We start from the raw sequence: 23,436 nt of genomic DNA, 5'->3' as shown, positions 1-23,436 counted from the left end.
GAGTATGACCCAAAAAGTCAAAAAAAAAAAAAGGAAAAGACATGGTACTTGACCTCCTAAAATTTTGTATAGTAACATATAAGAGGCTAACACATAAGCTGACATTTTCAATATGGTGAGTAAGGTCATAGAGAATATGCACAATGGTTATAGGAGCAAGACGTTAGACATATTCAAACCCTAGAATTCAAGAAGACTTGTCAGATAAAATAAGGCTTGTGTAAAGCTCAGAAGGATGAGTAGGAGTTAGCAAAATAAAGACAGTTTGAAAATACCTGTCAGAAGCAAATTGTGCAGGAAACCACCAGGAGACTGGCCATTAAGACAAAAGTCAGGTCGGGGCTGGAGCGATAGTACAGCAGGTAGGGTGTTTGCATGGCACATGGCCCACCTGACTTCAATCCCCAGCACCCTTTTTGGTCCCATGAGCCCTGCCCGAAGTGACCCATGAGTGAAAATCCAGGAGTAAACCCTGAGAACCACTGGTGTGTTCCAAAAACAAAAGACAAACAAACCCCCCAAAAGACAGGTCAGGGAACTGGAGAGAAAATTCAAAGGGCTAAGTGCATGCCTGGCAAGCACAGGGCCCCAACTTTGATCTCCAGCACTTTATGTTCTCCCAAGCACTGCCAGATGTAGCACTGTTGATTCCTCAGCACCTCTGGAGAGGACCTCCCCTCCCACAAAAAAAAAAAAGTTGGGGGGAGAGCTCAGAGAACTGGAGAGCATGTATGCAGGAGGTTTAATCCTCAGTACCAGATGGTTGGAGAGCATTTTGCCCAGAGCAGCCCCCAAGCACTGCAGGATGTGGAGTACACACACACACACACACACACACACACACACACACACACACACACACACCATACAAGGTCAAGTCCTGAAAGTCTTGTATGAAAAGCACGGGAACTTGATCTTCATCCTGAGGGCAATCAGGAGTCATTCACGGGTTTTAAGAAAATAAGTGAGGGTATAGGGTGGGGCACTTGCCTTGCAAATGGCTGACCTGGGATTGATCCCTGGCACCCCATATGGTTCCCCCAGACCCACCAGGAGTGATCTCTGAGTGCAGAGCCAGGAATGATCCCTGAGCACTGCCATGTATGCCCCCTGCTCCCCGCAAAAAAAAAAAAAAAAAAAAAAAGGTGAAGATAAGTGACAAGGTCAAATTTACTTTAGGAGCATATTGCATGACAAGGTTCAGGGAACCCCAAGCAATTCAACCTGATTCCACATGTTCCTGGAACTTCTGTCCTGTTCCTTTTAAGTCTCCATCTAGCAAGCACCAAGGTCACACCCTGGTCACAGAACTGAACCTAGATCACCAAGAAAGAGCTAGCCTAACCTTTTAAATACTGGACCAGCATGATCTGGACAAACTAAAGGTGAGGGCTGACAGATGAATCCTGCAAGCCTCTGAGAAGTGCTCAACCCATGTCTTGACATCCAGTAAGAAGCTCTTTTAATTTGGGAGTTTGGGGTTTGTCCAAGGTCACTCCGAAATGGTGCTTTGTTTCATTTCAAACTCTGCTTTCTCTCCAAAGCCACCTTACTGGAAGGAGAGGAGAAGGTGGGGAAGGAGCTGGGAGATAGCAGATAAGAGAAAGAGAAAGATGTAGAAAAATGAGGAACAAAGAGAGAAAAAAATGGTCTTTCAAAGTGACAGAGACAAACAGCAAAAGCAAAGTGACAGGGAAGAAAGAAAAGGAAAGAAAGGCGAGACGTGAGAGAATTGGAACAGAGACAAAGGGTGGAGAGACAGACAGCGACAAGTGGAGAAAATAGGCGAAACTTGAGCGGCAATGAAGTCTGAGAGCTAAGAGCCGGAGGCCTCTCCTGGCCCGTGCACACTCACACCTGGCACCCAGAAGGACCTCTCCACATGGCACTGCTCCATTTTGCTCAAAGTGGCGTCCTGGACCCCCTCACTGTGGCGGGTCGGGACTCCGCGCATACCCGGTCCATACTAGTCTCGGAAACTGAGCTTTTCTCACCGAGTTCTGGCCGGAGCCGGGTTTCAGAACACGTGGGGAGGGGTGTGGCTCAGTTGCTGATGAGCTGCTCCGATTGGCCAGGAGGCCGGGCTATTGGCGGAGCACCGCCCCCGGGGGTGGGGCCTCGGGATTCACAGCTGGAAGGGGTGGAGCCCAGGCCTCGCAGCTGGAAGGGGGCGGGGCCCGGCGCGCGAGGCTGTCCACGGCGGGCTGGGGGCGCCCGGGGCTGCCATAAAGTGAATGGGCGCCGGCGGGGGGTGACAGAGAGCGGCGAGGCTCACTGCCTCACTCAGCGAGTCCCGGAGAGTCCGAGCGCAGCGGCAGCCCGGACGCAGGGGGGTGGCCCCCACCCCGGCCGGGTGCCCGGCCCCTGGCCCCAGCCTGCCCTCCAGACTGCGGCCGCCGCCGCCGCCGCCGCCGCCGCCGCCGGGAATCAATCTGCCTCGGGACTCACTGTGAGTGCTTGACCATGCGGGGCACCGGGACTCGCGGGCCCAGGGGCCACCGGGCGAACTTGCGGCAACCGAAGACGGGACCCGGGTGGCTGACCTGCGGAACGGTGCCTAGGGAACGAAAGGGTCGAGTCCAGGGCAGACGGACTGCAGAGCCGGAGCTAGGACTTGGGGAAAGGGAAACTTCGCTTCAAGACCCGGGGAGCAGAGGCAGGGGAGACGATGGGGACCGGGAGGGAAACCGAGACCTGAAGCCAGGACAGGCTGGGAGTTGGGAATCGGCACACCGTTGCAGCAAAACTCCTTGGAATCCGGGGGCTCGGGGGACAGGCAGCCCGCGGGCGAAAGGACTTGCCGAGGCCCTGTCGGAACCACCTCCTAGTCTGGGGCAATTTGTGGGTCCCAAGCGCCCCTGGTCCGTCGGGGACGCAGATTTCTGGGGCTGGGAGCCAGGGTGCGTCTGGGTCGCGACCGCTCCGCAGTTGAGACAGGAGGAGCCGCCGCGTGAGAGCCGGGCGGTGACCGGGTCAGGTCGCCGCGGTGCGGGTAGCAGCGTCCAGGCATGGCAGCTCGAGCGACCGGGCGGTGGGTCTGGCGTGTCTGGCTTGGTGTTGTCTGGGCCCAGATGGGTCCCGACTTGGAGCCGACTGGGAATCAGATGGAATGTCCGCAGAGCGCGGGGCTCCGAGCGAACAGAATGTCCGGGGCGGCGAGAAAGGTGGGTCTCCGGAGCAGGCGCTGTCCGGCAGCGGCGGACAGAATGTCCCTGGCCGAGTGGCATGTCCATCTACCCGGGCAGCGCCTGCCCAACTGCTACGTGTGCTGTGGGGTTCGCTCTAGTGGGTCAACCTCAAATTCCAGTTCGTGCTTTGCAAACTTGCTTCTGTTCCTAGGGGCTGCAGGACGGGGAGCAGGGATTGCGCTGCTGTGTCGCATGCCACCGCCTGCGACTGGGGGGCCTTGGGGGTGGTGTTGGCAAACATTCCCGTTTCAACCCAGACAAGACCTCAGCATCCTCTGAACTTCCAGTATCAGAATTCTAGAAAAGTCAGTAATTGGCACTGTTCGTAGAAATCAAGGCCAGGAAAAGAAAGGAATGAACCCCAAAGGGCAAGGGGAGGGGTCCCGGTACAAGCTCCTGAATGCCTGAGTCCTTCTGCCCTTCAGACTCATTCCCACAAGGCTGACTGGGGGCCCCCAAGACTGCCTGTCTGGGCGTCAGTGACGGATTCTTCCCTGAAAGTGCTGGATTCTGGCTGCAGAGAATATTGCAGCACTTTAGCAAAGCTAACCTTGGTCTTGGTTCCGTTTTGCTTCCTTAACCCCATCAATCCCCACTAATCCCAACACCAACGGAGGCTGAGAGGAAGTAGGAAGAGAGACACAAGGGATCCAGATTCCAGGGACCGACGTGGGACCTGTGTATCCCAACTAGTCTGGAGGGAAGGAATGGCTCAGCCTACCCCACTGCCCGATTTGTTTTCTCTGTTGCTGGGAAAGGACTCTGAGTTATTTGAACCCATTCAATGACTTCCCACCTGATGACTCCCTCCCCGCCCCCCACCCCCCACCCCCACCCCGCCCTCAAACAGAACCCAGTTAGGTTGAAGGGGACAGAGTAGAAAGAACTCTCCCAGTCTAAGGGAGTGAGGAAGAAAAAAAAAAAAGAAACTGGGGACAAAGTTTTCATGGGGACAAGTAGAAAGTGATGTGGTTAGCAAGGAGCAGTCTCAACAAGTGGGAAAGTTACCTTTCAAAGCCTCCACCCCCCAGAGAGTAACACTTTGTATTTCCTGTGTCCCACCCTTGTGCCTCAGTTTTCAAGATTTACTTTTATTGCTTAGACAATTGTTCCTCAACCCATTTTTCTCCCTTGCTCCCTTTTGATATATAGTGACTGTCCAACAAGCTCCCCAATCCCCTCTCCCCCCACACACACATTCTAATACCCTTTTCAGCAAGCTTATTGTGCCATCACCATTGAAAGTCTCTGAAATTGTGGATGAAAAGGTCTGTGTAAAAAAAAAAAATAGGCGAGATATTATAGATATTTCTTTGAGTACCTGAATCCAAAGTTCTGCTTTTGTCCAAAAGGCAATAAAGCAGCAACACTATAATGAAGAAGATTGGAAACAAAGGGCACAGCTTTCCCTATCCTTATTCAAAACCATGGGGCTGAGTGCGTGCATGGTAACTGGCTCTTACGAAGAGATCAGGGGCCTGGAGAAGGGCCCCCAAAACAGTCGACAGAATGGGGAGAACCAGGAATACTGAGAGCTGGTTTTAAAATTTAGGCCTCAGGAAGGTGAGATAGGATGGAAACCCACAGAATACGGAAAGGCCTAGATAAGCAGAGGCTTGTTTGCTCCCCAAATCCTGAAACCGGAGATGAGGGGGCCTCTCAGCATTGGAATGATGCAAGCTCAGGATGAATAGAAAAGTATTCCTTGGCTCACAGTGGGCAGCTAACTTCCAGAACTCATTTCCAGAGAGGTGGGAAAGGCAGGAAGTAGAAATGGAATCCTTCAGGGCCGGGGAGGATGTGTGCATGTCAGAGCCACAGATGACGGCTGGGGTGGCGGGAGCCAGAGGGAAGAGCTCATCCCTGGATTGAAGAGAACTAGAGGCAAATCTTTTCAATCTGTGTAATCTTGAACAAATATTCGCCTTCTTAGAGGTGAAATGGATGTGATCATTTCTGCCACTCAGGGTAGTGATAAGAGTTCAATGAAATTATACATATGAATATCTTTTGTAAAGGAAGAAACACTCCAGAAATAAGAAGCATTATTGCTATTATTATATCCCAATTGTAGGTCCCCTGTAATCACAGAATCTTTGTTTGGACAGGTGGAATTTTAAGTGTTGGATCAGCCTGATAGAATCCCCAGTTCAGTCACCAAAAAAAAATTGCTCAGTGATGGCTGGGACGCTTCATCCCAGACAAACGTCAGCCAGTCCCCGTCCCCCGCTACTCTCCAAAGAAGAGCTCCAGCACACTCCCTCAGAGACGAACCCCTCCCCATTCCCAAGCTAAATACCCTAGTTTGATGTCTGTCTGCTCGCTGGAAGGATGTGGCCATGGAGGGTAGATAGGGACAGACTGGAGCTGGGTCAGAGAGGACATGGGGAAGGACACGCCTCAGACCTTTCTCCTCTGCTCATCATATATGGTGTTCGGAGAGCGGATCTGCACCTCCGTCTGGTCTGGTCCTGAATTATTGGACTATTTAGTGTCAAGCCCATGGTCGTTGACAAAGACCCTGAGAAATATGGGGGCGGGGGGGCAAAGAAAAGAAGACAGGTGGAAGAAAAAGTGCCAGTGAGCTGCTTCTCCCAGGGGGGCCCTCCTGGAGTGGGAGGGGCCTGTTGCTGCGTGGACAAACCCAACCCACCTCCTGGTGTGCTGATGTCACTTGGAAGTTTGAAAACAATTTTTCTAGTAAAAGGAAGTTACCCAAAGTGTGGAATGTCATACAAAATGCACTTCCATGGATAACGGAAGGCTGGAGAGCACAGAGAACTTGCCCAGTGGTCAGCAGTTTGCCAGGGTGATGTTCTCTCCTGGTTTGTTTTTGTTCATGGACCAGTCAGAGGCTGGAGCCTGCAAACCTCTGCCTCACCCCCTAGTCACAGGCTCCCTCAGATTGACCCACTGATGTTGGTCTCATCTGACCCTGTTCAAGTGAGGCACCCTGGAGCCTTAGAAATAGCTGCTTTATCCCCCTCACTACCTTATTATTTAGAAGCTCTGCTCCCCCCCCCCCAAATCCAAGCTCACCATGTGGAACGTTCTCTGAGCCCCAGGCCCCAACAACACATCTCTGCTTACCCAGACTAAGAAACCATCCCATGAAACCATCACTCCACTCTAGGCGCTGCTTGCTGTTCATACTGGGGGCTCCCAAAATTAGAGTTTGCCCCCTAATCTTGGAGTTCAGCCTGAGCAACTAACATTTGCTGAAGGAGAGAAGGAAAAACACAGAGACGGTGGTATTTCTTTGGCCCTCATGGCTCCCTGTTCAGTGCACCAAACCATGGCTGCCTGCTTCTGGGCTGGAGGTTTCCTCTTGGAACTGCAAACCTGATTTACCTGTTCCTATTTGCTGCAGCAGAGCAGACAGTTTGGGGGCTCAGGTTCAGGCTCGGGATCCATGTTGGGAAGCCTGCCCTCACTTTCAGGTTTAGGGGAGACCCGTCCCAGATCAGGTCTGTCCCAGATCAGGTCCGATACATACTAGCTCTCCGACTTACTACTGGCTCATCTGAGATTCCTCCACTCTGCTCCCTCCTCTCTCACCTCCCTCTTCATTTCTTCTAAAAAAAAATGTTCTCTCACATCCCCTTTCTAGGTATCCCTCCTGCCTTGGCCTTAGTTAGCATAACTGCTTGCTCTGTGCTGTGTGTGGAGGGGAGTGTGGGGGGGGGATTTTTGGGGGGGTTCAGCTACACCCAGAAGGGTTCTCAGGGGTGCTCAGGGGACCATGTGGTACTAGGGATAAAATCCAGGGCTCCAGTTTGCAAAACACAAGATCCAGCTTTATGAGCTCTGGCCCAGCCCTACTCTTGCATCAACTGGGGGGACTCTCTGGCTCTTGTCCTGCTCTACCCCCTTCTGTTTCAGGACAAAAATGGGACCACCACGCAATTGTCTTTGGGTGTGAATTTTGTCCTTTGGAAAGTGTAACCTCCCTACATGGTGTCTGGCTGGCTCTGGGTTCCACCTGAATCTAGCTCTCAGACTTCTCTCCTACTGCAGTCCTCAGCAGCTTTCGCTCATTCCAGTCCAGACTTCCAAATCAGTGCACACCCACAGGCCTTCTGTTTTTTTTTTCCCTAGGGTTGGGTTTGCCACCAGACCCCAATGGGGCTCGCCACGCAGCCCAGCAGAGAGTCAGCCAGGCTGGCACTGGGGCAGGGCAGCTCCTGCCAGCGTCAGACTCAGCACCATTGTGGTTCTTTTGTGTTTTGGTTTGGTTTGGTTTTGAAACACATCCGGAAGGCTTGGGAGGCTACTCCCAGCTCTGTGCTAGGGGTTGCTCCAGAGGTTTTGGGGAACCACATAGACCTAGGGATCCAACCCATGCAAAGCATATGCTCAGCCCATTGAGTCATCTCTCCAGCCACCACTGTGCTCCTGGGGGCCTCGAACACTCAAGGCAAGTGCTTACCCCTGAGTCTCTCCCCTGGCCTGAGGCCACCTCTCTAAGCCTTAACTCACTTTGGCCTTGCCCAGTACTTCCTATAATCTTCAGACTAGTCGACCGCTGCCAAACTACAGTTTCCTCTGTTCACCCAGAGGACCAAGTGCCTGGCCCACTCTCCGGCTTCCTGACCTCCTGCAGGCTGGAGGAGCTTAATGCTCAGACAGTTTGTCTCCAGCTCAGACAGCAGTTTGGTGCCCCCAGCCTCTGCCTGACCAGCCCACCCAGACTCGAGTCTGCTTAAGGCCTGTGCCTCCAGCCTCTCTCTCCTGCCTGCTCTTCCTGCTATTGCTCTACAGTTCCTCAGCCTCCTCACCTCTCTCTGCTCTTACACACCCAGTCAAGAGCCTGAAGGTTTCATTCTTTCTTTTTCCAGACTCCCGTCCCCAAAGAGGAATTGTCTGGGTCCTCCTTTCTATTCAAGACACAGAGCCCACGACATGTCTTTGCACCCTCTCTTAAGTGGGGGCCAGATTCACCTTTATTCCCCAGAGAAGTTCGTCACTGAAACATGCAGGGTCTAGAGGGTGAAACCTTCCAGCAAGGACTAAGAAAAAGGTGAAGTCTGATCTACCTTACCTGTGCCTTAGTCAATATCCAGATTATAGATGATACCATTTGTTTGGTGGCCGGAGAGGTAGTACACTGGTTTGGCATTTGCCTTGCACGTGGCTGACCCTGGTTTGGCCCAAGCATCACTTATGAATCCATAAGCATTTCAGGAGCGATCCTTAAGCACAGAGCTAAAAGTAAGCCCTGATCATCACTGGATATAGCTCCCAAACCAAACCAACAAACAAAATAAACCAAAACCAAAGAAGCACTTATTGAAGAAGTGAGAAAAAGTGCTTGACCAGTGTTTTATCCCTATCCCTATTTTTAATAGGGAAGGAGTGGTAAAGAACACACCAGGCAGTGTTCAGGGCTTACTCCTGGCTCTGTGCTCACGGATTACTCCTGGTGGAGTTTGAAGAACCATGTGCAATGTTGGGGATTAAACCAGGATGGGCTGTATGCAAGTCAAGTGCCTTCACCCCTGTATCCTCCCCAGATCCCGCCCCCCCGCCATTTTTATGTTATGTTTTTCTTTAACATCTGAACAATCTTGAAGCTAGGTAGGAAAGGAGTATGAGCACCCTTCAAAACATGCAGCAATGCCCCCAGACTGGTCATTTGCAAATTAGGGGGGACCTGAGCATGTGGTTCAGATCTTTGGGCTCCAAATTTCACTTCTTTGGGCTGTGCCAGATCACTTTCCTAAGATGATCAGGGCAGTTTCTCTCCCTGCCCCCACCCCGGCCCCCCAATCTTCTTCATCTGGCAATTTCATGCCTCTCCCTACCCAGCCGAACAGGCTCTCCCGAGCAGGCCCTGAACGCAGACCTCCCGGGCCCCTTTGGCCTCCTCCTCCCCCCACCTAGTCCTCAGTGGCCGGCTGAGAGCTGAGATTCGAGGGGCAGGAAAAGAAGGGGGCGGGGATGGCTCGCTCTGAAACCGCGGGGCAGCTGTCCCTGTCACAGAGCGGAGACTGTGACGGTGTGTGTCTGCCCGAATGTGGGCGCGTGTGGGGGAGAGGATGGGGGCCGGGGGGGCTGGGACTCCGAGTCCAAGTGCTTATTTTGTCTGGGTGGGGGCCCATGTGTGTGTGTCTGTCTCTGGAACACGCAGCCTGAGCTTGGCCTCCTCTCACTCTGCTCCTGCCCTCTCCTCTCCTTGCCTCCTTCTGCTGAAATAAAGAGTGAGACCAAGACACAGGTATGGAACCGGGGGTGTGTGAGGAGGGGGGTGAGCTGGGGGCTTGGGAAATGTTAATGTCCCGGAGCCAAAGCAGACTGGAGGAAGGATGAAGGCCGGTGTGGGGAGTGGTCGCACCCCGCTCTCCACACAGGCCAGACCAATATGTCCCTCTTGTCCCAGCTCTGGGTCGCTCCAGGCCTCCAGAGAAGTCTCAGGTGGAGGGCCTGCTGGGTACAGAGACCCCAGAGCACCACCCCAGAGCACCATCTCGAAGCGCCCAGCGCTAAGTCTCCCCACCTGTTTGGGGCGAGCAGGCATCTAGGCTGCCAGAGATGTTTCTAGAGGGCCTGGCTCTCAGCACTTTGCTTCCCAACAGGCCTAGAAGAGGAGGGACACTAAGCACCTCCCACCCCCATTCTGCCTTCTTCCCTTCCTTCCTGGGCTCCCTGTTGCCCCACCATGCCAGCTGCCCAAGGAAAGAGTCTGGGCCCTGCAGTCTCTCTCCCTGTGGGAAGGCCAGGAACTGGGCCTCCTCCTTGACCTCTGGGCCACCCCCAGTCTGGCTTAAGGGGAAGGGCTGCTGTCATCTCAGAGCTGGCTGGAGGGGGCATCGCCCGCTGTGAGCAAATACAGGCTACTGCCCATCTGCGGAGCCCTGAAAAGGCTCCTCATCAATTCAGAGTAGCCAACGGACACACATCTCAATCCAGGCTAATCCACTGCATTAATGCCGCCCTGCACAGCCGGCATTAAGTCTGTTAATGGGAGAGGCAACCCCTCCTTCTCGCTCTTCACCCCTTTTGCTGGTCCCTTGCTCCCTCCTTCTCCTGTCTAGAGGGGCCACAGAGATAGTACAGCAGGTGGGGCACTAGCCTTGCATGTGGCCAGTATGGGTTTGATCCCCAGTACCACAAGTCCACTGGGAATGATCCCCGAGCACAGAGCCGAGAGTAGGCAAAAGAAGTCAAAAAGAGGCACCTGGAGTTCTTGAACCGAATCCCCATGGATGAGCCTTCTTTTTTTCTACCAGAGGGGGACTGGGAGAACCAGCAGAAAAGGGGGGCCTGCAGGGGCGACCTGGGGACCCTGGTTGGTTCCAGGGCACTGTCAGGCAAGGTCTGGGCAGGGACTAAGGGTAAGCAAGTGGCTTTAAAAAATCCATGTTTTGGGGCTAGGGTGATAGTACAGCGGGTAGGGTGTTTGCCTTGCATGCGGCCGACCTGGGTTAGATTCCCAGCATCCCCATAGGGTCCCCCGAGCACCACCAGGAGTGATTCCTGAGTGCAGAGCCAGGAGTAACCCTTGAGCATCGCTGGGTGTGACCCCAAAAGCAAAAGTAATAATAATAATAATAATAGTAAAACAAAAAAGTAAAAATCTATGTCTCGGGGCCGGAGTGATAGTATGTGTAGTGCAGTGGGTAGAGCATTTACCTTGCATGCAGCTGACCTGGGTTCAATCCCTGGCATCCCAAGTGGCACCATCAGGAGTAACTCCTGAGCATTGCCAGATGTAGCCCAAAAGACACTAAAAAAAAAAATTATAAAGGAACCCATGTCTGGGGTCAAGGAAATAGCTTGAAGGGCAGGAGGCATGGCACGCACAGGGCCCCAGGGATTGATCCTGTGAATGGTGGGATACGGTGTGTGTCTGTTCCAGAAAAGAAGCATACAGGACCCAGATAATCTACAAAATGGGTTTTGTTGTTTTGGGGTCACTCCAAGCAGTGTTTAGAATGTATTCCAAGCTCTAGGGAGGGGGTCATTTGCAGCAGTGCTAAGGGGACCATGTAGTACTGGGGATCAATCTTCAAGGTTCCACATACAAACCATATGCTTAGGCTGTTGAGTTATCGCTATCGCCATTGCTCATGCCTCCTGCCCTTCAAGAGCTATAGCTCTCTCTCTCTCTCTTTTATTTTCTTAGTTTATTTATTTATTTATTGCTTTTTGGGTCACACCCAGCGATTCACAGGGGTCACCCCTGGTTCATGCACTCAGGAATTACTCCTGGCCATGCTCAGGGACTATATGGGATGCTGGGAATCGAACCCGGGTCGGGCCACATGCAAGGCAAACGCCCAACCTACCGTGCTATCATTCCAGCCCCTCTCTCTCTCTTTTAAACTTTTGGGGTCACACCCACTGGTGTTCAAGGCTATTCCTGTACTCAGGAGTAACTCCTGGCAGTACTCAAGGGGCCACATGCAGTGCCAGGAATTGAACCAAGGCCATCCGTATGCAAGGCAAGAGCTTCTGTTTGTTTGCTTGCTTATTTTTATGCCTAAGGGTTACTCCTGGCTCTGCCCTCAGAGATCAGTCGTGGAGGTACCTGGCAATCATCTGGGATGCTGGGGATGAACCAGGGTCGGCTGCCGCATACAAGGCAATCGTCCTACCGTTGCACTATCGTTCTGATCCCAAGGTAGGAGCTTTAACTCCTGTGCCATCTCTCTAGTTCTCAAACTTTCTTTTGTTCCTCAAACCTTTTCTTTAAATGAATTCTTGCCGATCGAACCGAATAGACTCTAGCAGCCTTATCCTAGCTGAAGCAGACTCAGACAAGTCTGTGTTAGAATTCCATCCCTGAGGCTAGGCGGTCCAGTTCCAGAGGGAGTTTCCAGGTAGGACCCCAAAAGAACACAGTATAGGAAAGCAAATAAAGATAAAGTCACTGTCACTGTCACTGTCCTCCCGTTGTTCATCGATTGCTTGAGCGGGCCCAGTAACGTCTCCATTTTGACAATTGTTACTGTGTTTGGCATATCGAATATATCACAGGGAGATTGCCAGGCTTTGCTGTGAGGGCGAGATACTCTCCAAGAGGGGCGGAGGAATCGAACTCGGGTCGGCCATGTTGGCCACTTGCAAGGCAAACGCCCTACTGCTGTGCTATCGCTCTAGCCCGAAGAAAAAGTATTAATGTTGAAATCACAAAGCCCTGATTCCGACCTGTGACGTCCATGGAGTTACCTGAATTTCCTCACCTGAAAATGGAAGATAATCCTTAATCCTGATGCAATCTGGTGGGGAGAGGGAGGCACTGAGGGGGCAGGCATGTGGAAGTAATTATGAATGAAGACAACCAGGATTATAACATTTAGCCTGAAGGGACAATCCAATCTGTGTCAAGGAGAGTGACTAGCCAAGACCCAGCCTAGGTGTCAGGCATGCTTGGCCAAGGGACATCGATGAGTTTATGAGGATATTGGACATTCCTGGAAGAGACAACTGAAGTGTTGGCACATGGTATTTGGCGTACGATGTGCGACTGTGTGGTCTGCGGTAATTCAATCACCAACTGTCATTGAGTTAATCACGCTGCAGGGAACAGTGTTCATGCCCCATCTCTGCCTGAGCCTCGTGCGGGTACAGAGCAGCCCAGGCTGCAAGCCCCTCTCCTGGCGCTGGGCTGCTCGGCCCGCATCCTGCATGCTCCGACCTCAGGATCCCGCGTGTCCACTGCCCCACACAACCTCAATCTCGGTCTCACGCAACCGCGCGTTTCTTCGCTTGCTGGCCGCGGCTCGGGCTTTGCTCTTCACCCCACATGGCCCCTCAAACTCGTTCCCCTCACCCCTCGCATTGCGTCTATCCTCGGCTTTCGGGATGCCCGGTCCTGTCCTCACCCAGAGCGTGATGCCAGTGAGCTCATTAAGGAAATCGAACTTTGGGAGCAAACACTGATAGAAACCGAAGCATCCAGAAAATCTGATGGCTGTTAACGTGGTCTGTGTTTTCTCCTCCCCCAGAGGCCACGCTCCATGGAGTTTGGCCTGCTCAGCGAGGCGGAGGCCCGGAGCCCTGCCCTCTCGCTGTCGGACGCGGGCACGCCGCACCCTCCTCTGCCCGAGCACGGCTGCAAGGGCCAAGAGCACAGCGGTGAGCGCGCCCCCTGGTGGGCAGAGGGGAGAGCCGGGATGGGGACCCCCGTGAGCAGAAACTGGGGTGTGAGCGAGCGGGAGGCGGGGAGGGGAGATCCCGCAGCCCAAAATCGGTCGGGACCTGGGCGCCCCATTACCCGCCCTGCACCCCCCAGATTCGGAGAAGGCCTCGGCTTCGCTGCCCGGAGGCTCCCCCGAAGACGGCTCGCTGAAGAAGAAGCAGAGGCGACAGCGCACGCACTTCACCAGCCAGCAGCTGCAGGAGCTGGAGGCCACCTTCCAGAGGAACCGCTACCCGGACATGAGCACTCGCGAAGAGATCGCCGTGTGGACCAACCTCACCGAGGCCCGCGTGCGGGTACGGAGCAGCCCGGGCTGCAAGCCCCTCTCCTGGCGCTGGGCTGCTCGGCCCGCAGCCCGCATGCTCCGACCCCAGGATCCCGCGTGTCCACTGCCCCACACAACCTCAACCCCGGTCTCCCGCAACCGCGCGTTTCTGCGCTGCTGGCCGCGGCTCGGGCTTTGCTCTTCACCCCGACCTGGCCCCCAAACTCGTGCCCCTCACCCCTCGCGTTGCTTCTATCCTCGGCTTTCGGGATGCGCGCCGCGATCCCCCACATCCCCGTGCCCCAGGTCACTCCATCTCGTTGAGCTGGGGCTGGGAAACTCGGATGTTGGGGGGGGGACGACTCTGAGCAGGTCCCCCCCTCCCTGCCCCGGGTCCTGACCGCCCTCTCTCCCTCCCCCCATCCCGGCTCGCAGGTGTGGTTCAAGAACCGGCGCGCCAAGTGGCGGAAGCGCGAGCGCAGCCAGCAGGCCGAGCTGTGCAAGGGCGGCTTCGCGGCGCCGCTCGGGGGGCTGGTGCCCCCCTACGAGGAGGTGTACCCCGGCTACTCGTACGGCAACTGGCCGCCCAAGGCGCTCGGCCCGCCGCTCGCCGCCAAGACCTTCCCGTTCGCCTTCAACTCGGTCAACGTGGGGCCCCTGGCGTCGCAGCCCGTCTTCTCGCCGCCCAGCTCCATCGCCGCGGCCGCCCCGGGCGCCGTGCCGGGACCCGCGGCCCTGCAGGGCCTGGGCGGGGGGCCCCCGGGACTGGCGCCCGCCGCCGTGTCCTCCGGGGCGGTGTCCTGTCCCTACGCCTCGGCCGCCGCCGCCGCCGCCGCCGCCGCCTCCTCCCCCTACGTCTACCGGGACCCTTGTAACTCGAGTCTGGCCAGCCTGCGGCTCAAGGCCAAGCAGCACGCCTCGTTCAGCTACCCGGCCGTGCCGGGACCCCCGCCCGCCGCCAACCTCAGCCCGTGCCAGTACGCCGTGGAGCGGCCGGTGTGACCGTCCCCGCCGCGGCCGCCCGCCCCCGCGCCCGGCTGGCCTCTCCGGCTTCGCTCCCGCCCCGGAGGGTCGGGAAGGGGCGGCCGGGCTGCTGGACTGGACGGCGGGGTGGTCGGCGGGCTCGGGAGACGGTCTTCCTGCCACCCCCACGCCCACCTCCGACCCTCCCCGGCCCCAGGGCGGGTGGCCAGAGCTGCGCACACAAGGCCGAGGCCCGGGGACGAAGGCCAGGCACAGGGACCAGCTGCCCCCGCCGGGGCCGGCTCACGCGGGGCCCGGCCCGCCTTCTCCAGCCTCCCCGTCCCTCCGTTTCCAAGTGACTTGAAATAAACGTGCGCGGACAGTCAAGGCCTGGTGGTGATTGCGGATCGCCGCGCAGCGCTCTCTCCCCCTCCCCCGCTTAGCACTCTCACGGTCCGGAGGAGGGCAGGGTGCAGGGGAAAGAGGAGGGGGTCGGTCTCTAGGACGCCGGGTGGGCTGGGGGTGGGCGGATCCGAGAGCCAGGAGGCGCGTCCCCCCCCCCACGCCCGCCCCGCTCGCTGGCGCCCGCGTTGATAACTTGTTACACGCTCCTCGACGGCGGCGGGCAAAGCTGGTACTGCAGCGCCACCTCGTGGTCTCAGGGAGGATGTCTAGACGATAGAGACTGCTCGCAAGTGTCAAGTCTATGATTTAGGAAGCCTCTAACCTTGAATAAGTTTCTTCAGTTGTTTTTGTTGGTGGTGGTGGGTTGGGTTTTTTTTTCTTGTGTGTGTGTGTGCGTGTGTGTGTGCGTGTGTGTATTTTCCTGCACCTGTTACTCGCTGTTCCGATGAGGGGGTTGGGCCTTTAACAGAAATAAAATTCTGGTCTGTAACAGACATTTACTAAGTGCCTATCAGGCCTGCAGAGGATCCTTATTGTCTCTCTGTGTGTTCACCTTTCCACACACCCTCAGGATTCTCGCATGCCCAGAGCCCATTCCCCTCACAACAGTCCTCTTACGACCCTAAACTGCCAAGGACCCCAAGTCAATTTTTTTTTTATTGTTGTTGATGGCGGTACTCAGAGCTTACTCCTTGCTCTACGCTCAGGCATCCCTTCCAGTGGTGCTCACGGGACCATATGGGATGCCAGAGATTGAACTGGGTTGGATGCATGCACCCTACCCACTGTACTATCGCTCCAACTCAAAATCTTGATGTTTTTCATTTTAAAAATTAGAGCAAGAAGAAAAAAGATTTCTGGATAGAATATTAAATAACTTACCTCTGGAGAGCCTCTTCAGTCATTCCCCACCCCCCACCCCCCACCCCAGGGCCTGCCTGGCCTTCACATTAAAAAAAGACAGGGAAAAAAAAAAGACAGACAGGAAGAAAGAAAAAGAGAGAGAAAGAGAAAGAATGATCTAAATACTAGATTACATTCATGTCTCAGTTATTACATTCTTGTCTGTCATAACTTCCTGCCATCTGGGGAGTTGGGCCCCACCTGTGGGGAAACCATGAAGAGAAGGTACCCGAATAATTCTCCCAAACCCAAGCGCAGTCCCTCAGTGTCAGGGAGGAGAGGACACGGCGGCAACAAGGCTCATTTCTCCACAGCCCTTCACTGGCTCTTGACCTTGGCTTTGCTCTTGGGTATGATGTAAGTTCGGTGGAAGAAGTGGGCAAAGAGGATGAAATAGGATGTGTACAGGACGGCGGACCAGAAGAGTGCATGCTCTGTCATGAAGCAGCCGTAATCTTGTCTCCAGATGTACGCCATGATGCTCACGGAAACTCCAACCGCCATCTGCAGGATCTGAAGGCTGGTGATGAGCATGGGAAGGATCTTGGGCGGCTTCACTTGGGCCGCCTTCAGAGTATAGTAGCTGTACATGATGGCGTGCACCCCGAAGTTCATGGTCATGAACCAGCCACCTGCAGGCACCTTCTGCTTCATCCCGAAGCTGGCGAACATCAGTACGGTGCTGTGGTGGTACCAGTGCACGAAGATGAGGGGCCGCTTGCGCAGGATGATGAAGGCCGTGTCTCCTGGGGGATGAAGAGTCACGGCTGGCAGAGCACACAGCATTGAGGCCCACCCTCTGCTCTGGGTGTGGGGACATGGAGGGGCAAGTCTTAGGGCAGAGGGAGGTGTCTCTGGGCTTGTCTCAAGATGGCCTCTTGGGATTGGGGTGGGGGGCGGGGGAAGAGAATACTGATGTTAGCACACAGGCCTGGTCAAGGCTGTCACTGTCCAAGGGAGGGAGGAGGGGAGGGCCCTGAGGAGAGATGCTGCCTTGTGGGCACCACGGAAACAAAGCCACGCCACTCACCAAGTTCGATGACCTTGCTGAAGGTAAAGATGGATGACCAGAACTTTATAACGGAAGTGGACGTGTAGAAGGAGAAGCACACGGTGTGCTTTGGGCTGTACTGGTGCCACAGCGTCCCCATGTAGCTCCATGTTCTCACTGCCCCCAGGATACTGGAGTGGAGAGAATGGGGGTCAAGCGCATCCTCAGGAACTCAGCCTGCTCCGCCACCTCCCCACCCTTCCAAGGGGGAGGGATCACAAGTTCTGAGATGCTAGTTAGGGGGCAGGAGTGATAGGACAGCAAGGAGGGAGTTTCTTTGATCTCCAGCACTCCATAGGGTCCCCCAAGCCCTGCCAGGAGTGATCCCTGAGTGAAGAGTCAAGAGTAAGCCCTGAGCACTTCTGAGTGTGGTCCAAAAACCAAAAAAAAAAAAAAAAAAAAAGAAAAGAAAAGAAAAAGAAATAGTAGGCTGTTAGGTTGTGGAGAAGAAAAGAAAGAGGGTAACATGGGAGGAGCATGGGAACTGGGGGGGACTGTCTGAACTGGGGAGTTGAGACAATTGGATAGGGAAAGGTTCAGGGCAGGCGGAGTGCAGAATGGGAGTTGATGCAGCTGAGGCTGGAGGAAGCTTTGGGGAATAGAGTGAGGGTATAGGACAGCTGCCAGGGAGGAAAGGGTGAGAGCATCTTACCTGAAGACAGAAAGGCTGAAGGACCAGAGGATGAGTGGCTTCTGCAGGTTGAAGCCCTTTCGCGTCTTCATGTAGGCCTTCCCCACGAGGATGAGCAGCAGGTAGATGGGCACTATGATGAAGCAGCTACTCCTGGCAGGCAGAAGACACACATCCAGGCTCAGCGCTGGGTCCAGTTAGAGAAATGCCCACTCTCTGTTCTCGAGAGCCAGTGCTTCAAAGGCATGGGATCAGGCCTTGGGCCTCCCACTGTGAAGCACACACTCTACTGTATTAGCCCGCGATACTTATTTAGTGGGAGACCACCCCCAGTAGTGTTCAAGGACTATACCTGGCTAGGTGCTAGGGAGGGGGACCACGGGATGTTGGGCATTGAGAAATCCAACTGGCCTACATTTTCTTGTTTTATTTTATTTATTTATTTATTTATTGCTTTTTGGGTCACATCCGGCGATGCACAGGGGTTACTCCTGGCTCAGCGCTCAGGAATTACCCCTGGCGGTGCTCAGGGGACCATATGGGATGCTGGGAATTGAACCTGGGTCTGCCGCGTGCAAGGCAAACGCCCTACCCGCTGTGCTATTGCTCCAGCCCTCTTGTTTTATTTTGGCTCTGGATCACACCCAGCAGTGTTCAGGAGCAACTACTGGCTCAGTGCAGTGTCAGGGAATAAACCCAGGACTCTAGCATACAAAGGGTGTGCTCCAGACTGTTAAACTATCTTCCCAGATCCAAGCCTCTTTATTAAAGAAGGAGGCTAGTACCGCTCTTCTGACCTATGTAAATGCATAAAATACACGGAGCAGAGGGCTGAAGCTGGGTCTAAACCTTCCCTTCCCCTTCCCCTTCCTTCCTTCTTTCCTTCCTCCCTCCCTCCCTCCCTCCCTCCTTCCCTTCTCTCCCTCCCTTCTTTCCTTTCTCTAAACTCTCTGAAGTGCTACACTACTAACACCTTGAAAACGTGGGGCCAATACAGGGAAGCCCAATAGGTATGCTCTTTAAGAAAATCATTGCAAACAAAGCTCCCGGGATAGCAATTCTCAGAGCCCACCCTAGTATTGGCCTTCTCCTGCCCCACGTCTCACCAGTACTCCTGCACATAGTAACTCAGTTCCAAGAGCTCCTCGAACTTATAGGGCCTGTACAGCAGGTCCATTTCTTGGGTGAAATTCACGGCTGTAACCATTTCGTTTTGCTGTCGTCGAGGTCGTGAGCTTGGGAACTTGGAAGAGTTAGGGGGTCTCGGACGACGCGAACTCGTGACAGGACGGCACGCACCCGGAACCCAAGGAACTCCCGCCGGGCTCGGCACGTGTGCGGCAGCGCGGCAAGCTTTCCGCGCCGCGGGCGCCAGGACAGTTTATAACGCTGCGTCCGCAAGCGGCTAGCCTGCGCGGAGCGGGGCCCCGCCCTACTTCTGGCACTCCTCCAATCCCAGTTAGGACTCGCCACTGCCCCGCCCATTCCCCCCGCCCCTACAAGCCCCACCCCCAATTATAGCCACGCCCCTCTCCTTCTACCCTGCACTTACACCACCTGCTCGCCTCATTCTAGCATCCATGCTTGGGGCGGGGCAGACCAGTCCTTCCCTGGCACTGACAATCCTCACCTTTAGCCTCGATTTACCTTAAACCTGACCTGCCCAGGGCTGGCCAGGTGGTCCTCAGCCTGTAGGAGCGCCCTCCAGAGAGAGGGGCGTCAGTTTTCCACCAGGCTGAGATTCCCAGGAAACCCAGGTCTGGCTGGGATGAGGATGACCCAGAGGGGGATGGCAGCACCAACAGCGTCCCCCATAGTCCTGTGTCCGAACTCCGGGTTTCTGGTTGTGAGTGGGAAGGAGATGAATAGCGTGCATTTTATTGTTGAGGATGCTTTGTTTGGGAACCTGATTGTTGTAGCTTCCTGAACTGCTCCAGCCTGACGCTCAGTAATAATCTCAGAGAAGAAATGGGGTCAACCTCTGGCTTTGGGAGATGATCTTAGAGCTGTATTAGAGTTTCCCTCTCCCAGAGTTTAGGAAGGAGAGAACCAATGCACCTCGGAATATGCTCTTCCCCCAGTCTGTGCTTGTTTAATTAAATGTGTTTTTTTCTCATTTGCATAATCAGCCACAAAGAAATACTTTAAAATTTCTGTCTTGCAGTCACACCTGGTGATGTTCAGGCGTTATTCCTGGCTCTGCACTTAGAAATTACTCCTGGCTGTACTCAGGGACCATATGGAGTGCTGGGGATTAAACCCAGGTCAGCTACAGACAGGGCAAGCACCTTACCCAAGGTTCTATCGTTTACGTTCCCCAATACTTTAAAACCTTTAATATCTTACAGATGGGGGCTGGAGCGACTGTACAGCAGGTTGGGTGCCTGCCTTATCCACAGCAGATCCGGGTTTGGTGCCCTAGACCCCATATGGTCCCCAAACCCCACCAGTATCATCCCTGAGCGAGAAGCCAGGAGTAAGCCCTGAGCACCGCCAGGTATGGACCAAAAATCAAGGAGTGGGGGCAAGGATCTTACATATCTATCCCAGATTTCTCTTCTAGACATTTTGAAAGTGAGGAAGAAATTCAGGTCTTGAAAGCTGTTTGAACTACGACAGTGATTTGCAAAACAAGTGCTAAAAAATAATTATGGAAGATTTAATATTAAGTTGTGGTTATTAGTGGCTCTGTGCAGTGGAACCCACAGACTCTGGGGTCAAGAACTACAAGCCATAATCTCCTGATTTTGGAATCTCAGTTGCTTCCTGAGATGGGCAGGAAATACTGCAGTGTTTGAGGGAGGGGGGAGCAACGAGGGGGGAGGGACAAACAGTGCCAGGACCTCATACTGCAAGAATTCTGCCATTGAGTCACAGGCCAAGCCCTGTCCATACTATCAAAATGACTCTCAAATGCATCCTTTTTGGGGGCAGTGGGGGTGGCCACACCCGACAGTGCCCAAGGTTTAGTTCTTGTTCTGCACTCAGAGATCACTCCTGGTGCGTTCAGATGACCTTAGGGTTGCCGGGGCGGCCAAGTGCAGGAAAAACAATTATCCACTGTTCTATCTCTCCAGCCCTCACACACATCCTTTGTCTCTGTATTTCACTACCTCTCACTTGATTACCACAGACACCACCTTAGTCACATTAACTGATTGCAACATCTACTTCTCTAATACCTCTCTTTTCTCTATTGTGTTAGAATCCAAAACCTAATCATGGCTGACAGGAAGACTCTGGCCCAGTCCACAATTTCAGGTAATGCTTGAAAGAACTCCATTTTCTGTTCACTCATCTAGAAAACTTTGCTCTAGGTGTTACCGTACCTGGGTTCACCTCCAAACATCCCCATTAACTGATCATATTACGTTAGACAAATTATGTAACCTCACTGAGATTCTTGATCAGTAAAAATATGATCATTCTTTTTAAGGGGGTGGTGTGAAGGGGTTGGGTCACACCTGGCAGTGCTTGGCAGTCCACACACAGTGCTCAGTGGACTGCATGCAGGCCAGGGATTGAACCTGGGTTGGTCCCATGAAGGCAGGTGCCTGAACCCCTACAGTGTCTCTACAGACACACAGTGGTAATTTTTACCTTACCTATCTCACAAGCTCAGGGTCAAAATATACATCAGATGATGTCAATAAAAGGATATAACAGATTAAACAAATGGAAATATCTGGGTGAATCATTCTGGGAAATGACAAAGACATATAGAAAATGTACACTCAGTCCTGAATTTCTCTCCGAGGAAGATATTTTTCATTGGCACAGTTTGAGGTGGGGTGATGATGGAAGAGGGGAAGATGAAGAAAAACTCTTCAGAAATAATTTCCTTGGACTCACTCCTCCTTGAGAATGGCATACAGCACTTGGCACATAGTGGGCACTCAAATGTGTCTGTGGCTATGAATTAAATAGGCACTCCAGAGGAAATGCAAACAATAAACACAGATATTAAAAAAAGACTCAACTTCCTTAGTAATTAGAGAAAGACAAATTAAAGGCTTATGTATGTACAGCCCCAATTAACAGCCATTAGACCAAGTAAAAATAAAATACCCAACGCTGCTCAAGCTTTGGGGAAACATACATTGACATAACTCTTCTGGAAACATACCTAGGTAACACTTAGCTAAAGCTGAGTTTCTCATCTAAAAAATTTTAACTTATTGAAATAGATCAGAAATGTTTCAACTATATGTATGGAATAAAATACTTATGCCAGTGGGATTTAAAACAAGAGAAGGGGAATTCTCTAAGGAATGAGTAATATTTTGAATACTGACCACACAGAACATCTTGCAGCCACCAGATATGAAGAAACATGAGGTTACAGTTTGTAAAAGATTGTGAAAGATAAACAATGTTTAAAACTGCATATACAGGCCTAGAGCAATAGTGCAGCAGATATGGCTTTTGCCTTGCACACAACTAAGCTGGGTTTGACACTTGGCATTCTATCTGGTCCCCTGAGTACTGCCAGGAATAATTCTTGAGTGCAGAGCCAGGAGCATGACTCAGAAAGAAAGAAAGAGAGAAAGAGAGAAAGAGAGTAAGAAAGAAAGAAAGGAAGGAAGGAAGGAAGGAAGGAAGGAAGGAAGGAAGGAAGGAAGGAAAGAAGAAAGGAGAGAGGAAAACAACCCTGCATGTAGGCCTATTGGCTCAGAGCACTTACGTCACAAGTGTGTGGTCAGTCCTGAGTTCCAATGTGCTGAGCATGAACCTGGCAGCTTCACTATTTGAGTATCTGGCTGATCTTGGGGCTTCTTCCTGGCTCTGTGCTCAAGCATCACTCCTGATGGCTCTTTGGAGCTAGAGAGATAGTAGAGCAGATAAGGCACTTGAGAGTGCCTGACCTGGATTCAGTCCCCAGCACCCCGAATGGCCCAATATGGCCCATTTAGTTTATCAGGAGTGATCCCTGAGAGTAGAGCCAGTAGTAAGCCCTGAGCACAGCCAGGGGTGCCCCCCCAAAAAAATCAAAGAAAAATTCAAAAACATAGATAATCCTTAGTGAACAATATCTGGCACCAGGAATCAAACCTGGGTTGACCACATGCAAGGCAAGAACCTTCCTACATTCTTCCCTGTACTAACTCTTTGGCACCTCCTCTGTCTTATGTCCATATTTCTGCCTATGCCTTTTCTGGGTTTTCTGTCATTTTGCCCTTCTGATACTGCTGTTTCTTTCTTTTTCTTCTTTTTTTTTAAATGCTATTGTTTCTTTTCTTTTCTTTTCTTTTCTTTTTTTGCTTTTTGGATCACACCTGGTGATGCACAAGGGTTATTCCTGGCTCTGCACTCAGGAATTACCCCTGGTGGTGCTCAGGGAACCACAGGGATGCTGGGAATCAAACCTTGGGTCAGCTATGTGTAAGGCAAATGCCCTACCCACTGTGCTATCGCTCCAGCCCCTAAATGCTGCTGTTTCTTAAATCCTGTTCCTGACCCTTACTTTTTTGTTGTTATTATTGTTGTTGTTATTATTATTATTATTATTATTTTGCTTTGAGTCACACCCCGCTGTGGAGCTACTCCTGGCTCTGCACTCAGGAATTACTCCTGAAGGTCTCAGGGAACCATGTGGGATTCTTTTTTTTTTTTCTTTTTGGGTCACACTGAGCAATGCTCAGGAGTTACTCCTGGTTCTGTACTCAGGAATTACTGCAGGCAGTTCTTGGGGAACCATCTGGGATGCCGGGGATCAAATTCAAGTCATCTGCGTGCAAGGCAAACACCCTACTCACTATACTATCGCTCCAGTTCCCATATGGGATTCTGGGACTCAAACCTCGGGTAGGCCACTTGCAAGGTAAATGCCCTACCTACTGTGCCCCATGACCCTTACTTTTTCTTCTTCTGTGGCTATCTGCCCTT

The 23,436-nt window shown here is 53.0% G+C and overlaps 2 protein-coding genes across 4 annotated transcripts; one reads left to right on the top strand and one right to left on the bottom strand.

The window, feature by feature from the left end:
- Window positions 1-2,187: 2,187 nt before the first annotated feature.
- Window positions 2,188-14,651, top strand: PITX3 (paired like homeodomain 3). 3 transcript variants are annotated; one of them, XM_056120520.1, is made up of 4 exons: window positions 2,188-2,449; window positions 13,139-13,268; window positions 13,426-13,628; window positions 14,033-14,651. In XM_056120520.1, exons 2-4 carry the CDS (start codon window positions 13,151-13,153, stop codon window positions 14,597-14,599), a joined length of 888 nt encoding a protein of 295 aa, XP_055976495.1. In that variant the 5' UTR covers window positions 2,188-2,449; window positions 13,139-13,150; the 3' UTR covers window positions 14,600-14,651. The 3 variants fall into 3 exon arrangements, with proteins under 3 accessions (XP_055976495.1, XP_055976496.1, XP_055976494.1); XM_056120521.1 differs by lacking the exon at window positions 2,188-2,449 and adding an exon at window positions 2,529-2,553; XM_056120519.1 differs by lacking the exon at window positions 2,188-2,449 and adding an exon at window positions 2,895-3,164.
- A 1,535-nt stretch (window positions 14,652-16,186) lies between these two features.
- On the bottom strand, window positions 16,187-18,757 carry ELOVL3 (ELOVL fatty acid elongase 3). Its single transcript, XM_056120523.1, has 4 exons — window positions 18,657-18,757; window positions 17,572-17,703; window positions 16,899-17,050; window positions 16,187-16,614 (listed from the first exon to the last, which is right to left on the bottom strand). Exons 1-4 carry the CDS (start codon window positions 18,755-18,757, stop codon window positions 16,187-16,189), a joined length of 813 nt encoding a protein of 270 aa, XP_055976498.1.
- Window positions 18,758-23,436: the final 4,679 nt, after the last annotated feature.

The sequence above is a fragment of the Sorex fumeus genome, unplaced genomic scaffold (genome assembly GCF_029834395.1).
Source record: "Sorex fumeus unplaced genomic scaffold, SorFum_2.1 ptg000043l, whole genome shotgun sequence".
NCBI lineage: Eukaryota > Metazoa > Chordata > Mammalia > Eulipotyphla > Soricidae > Sorex > Sorex fumeus.
Note: the sequence above shows the minus strand (reverse complement) of the source record. Positions and strands in the feature narration are given on the sequence as shown.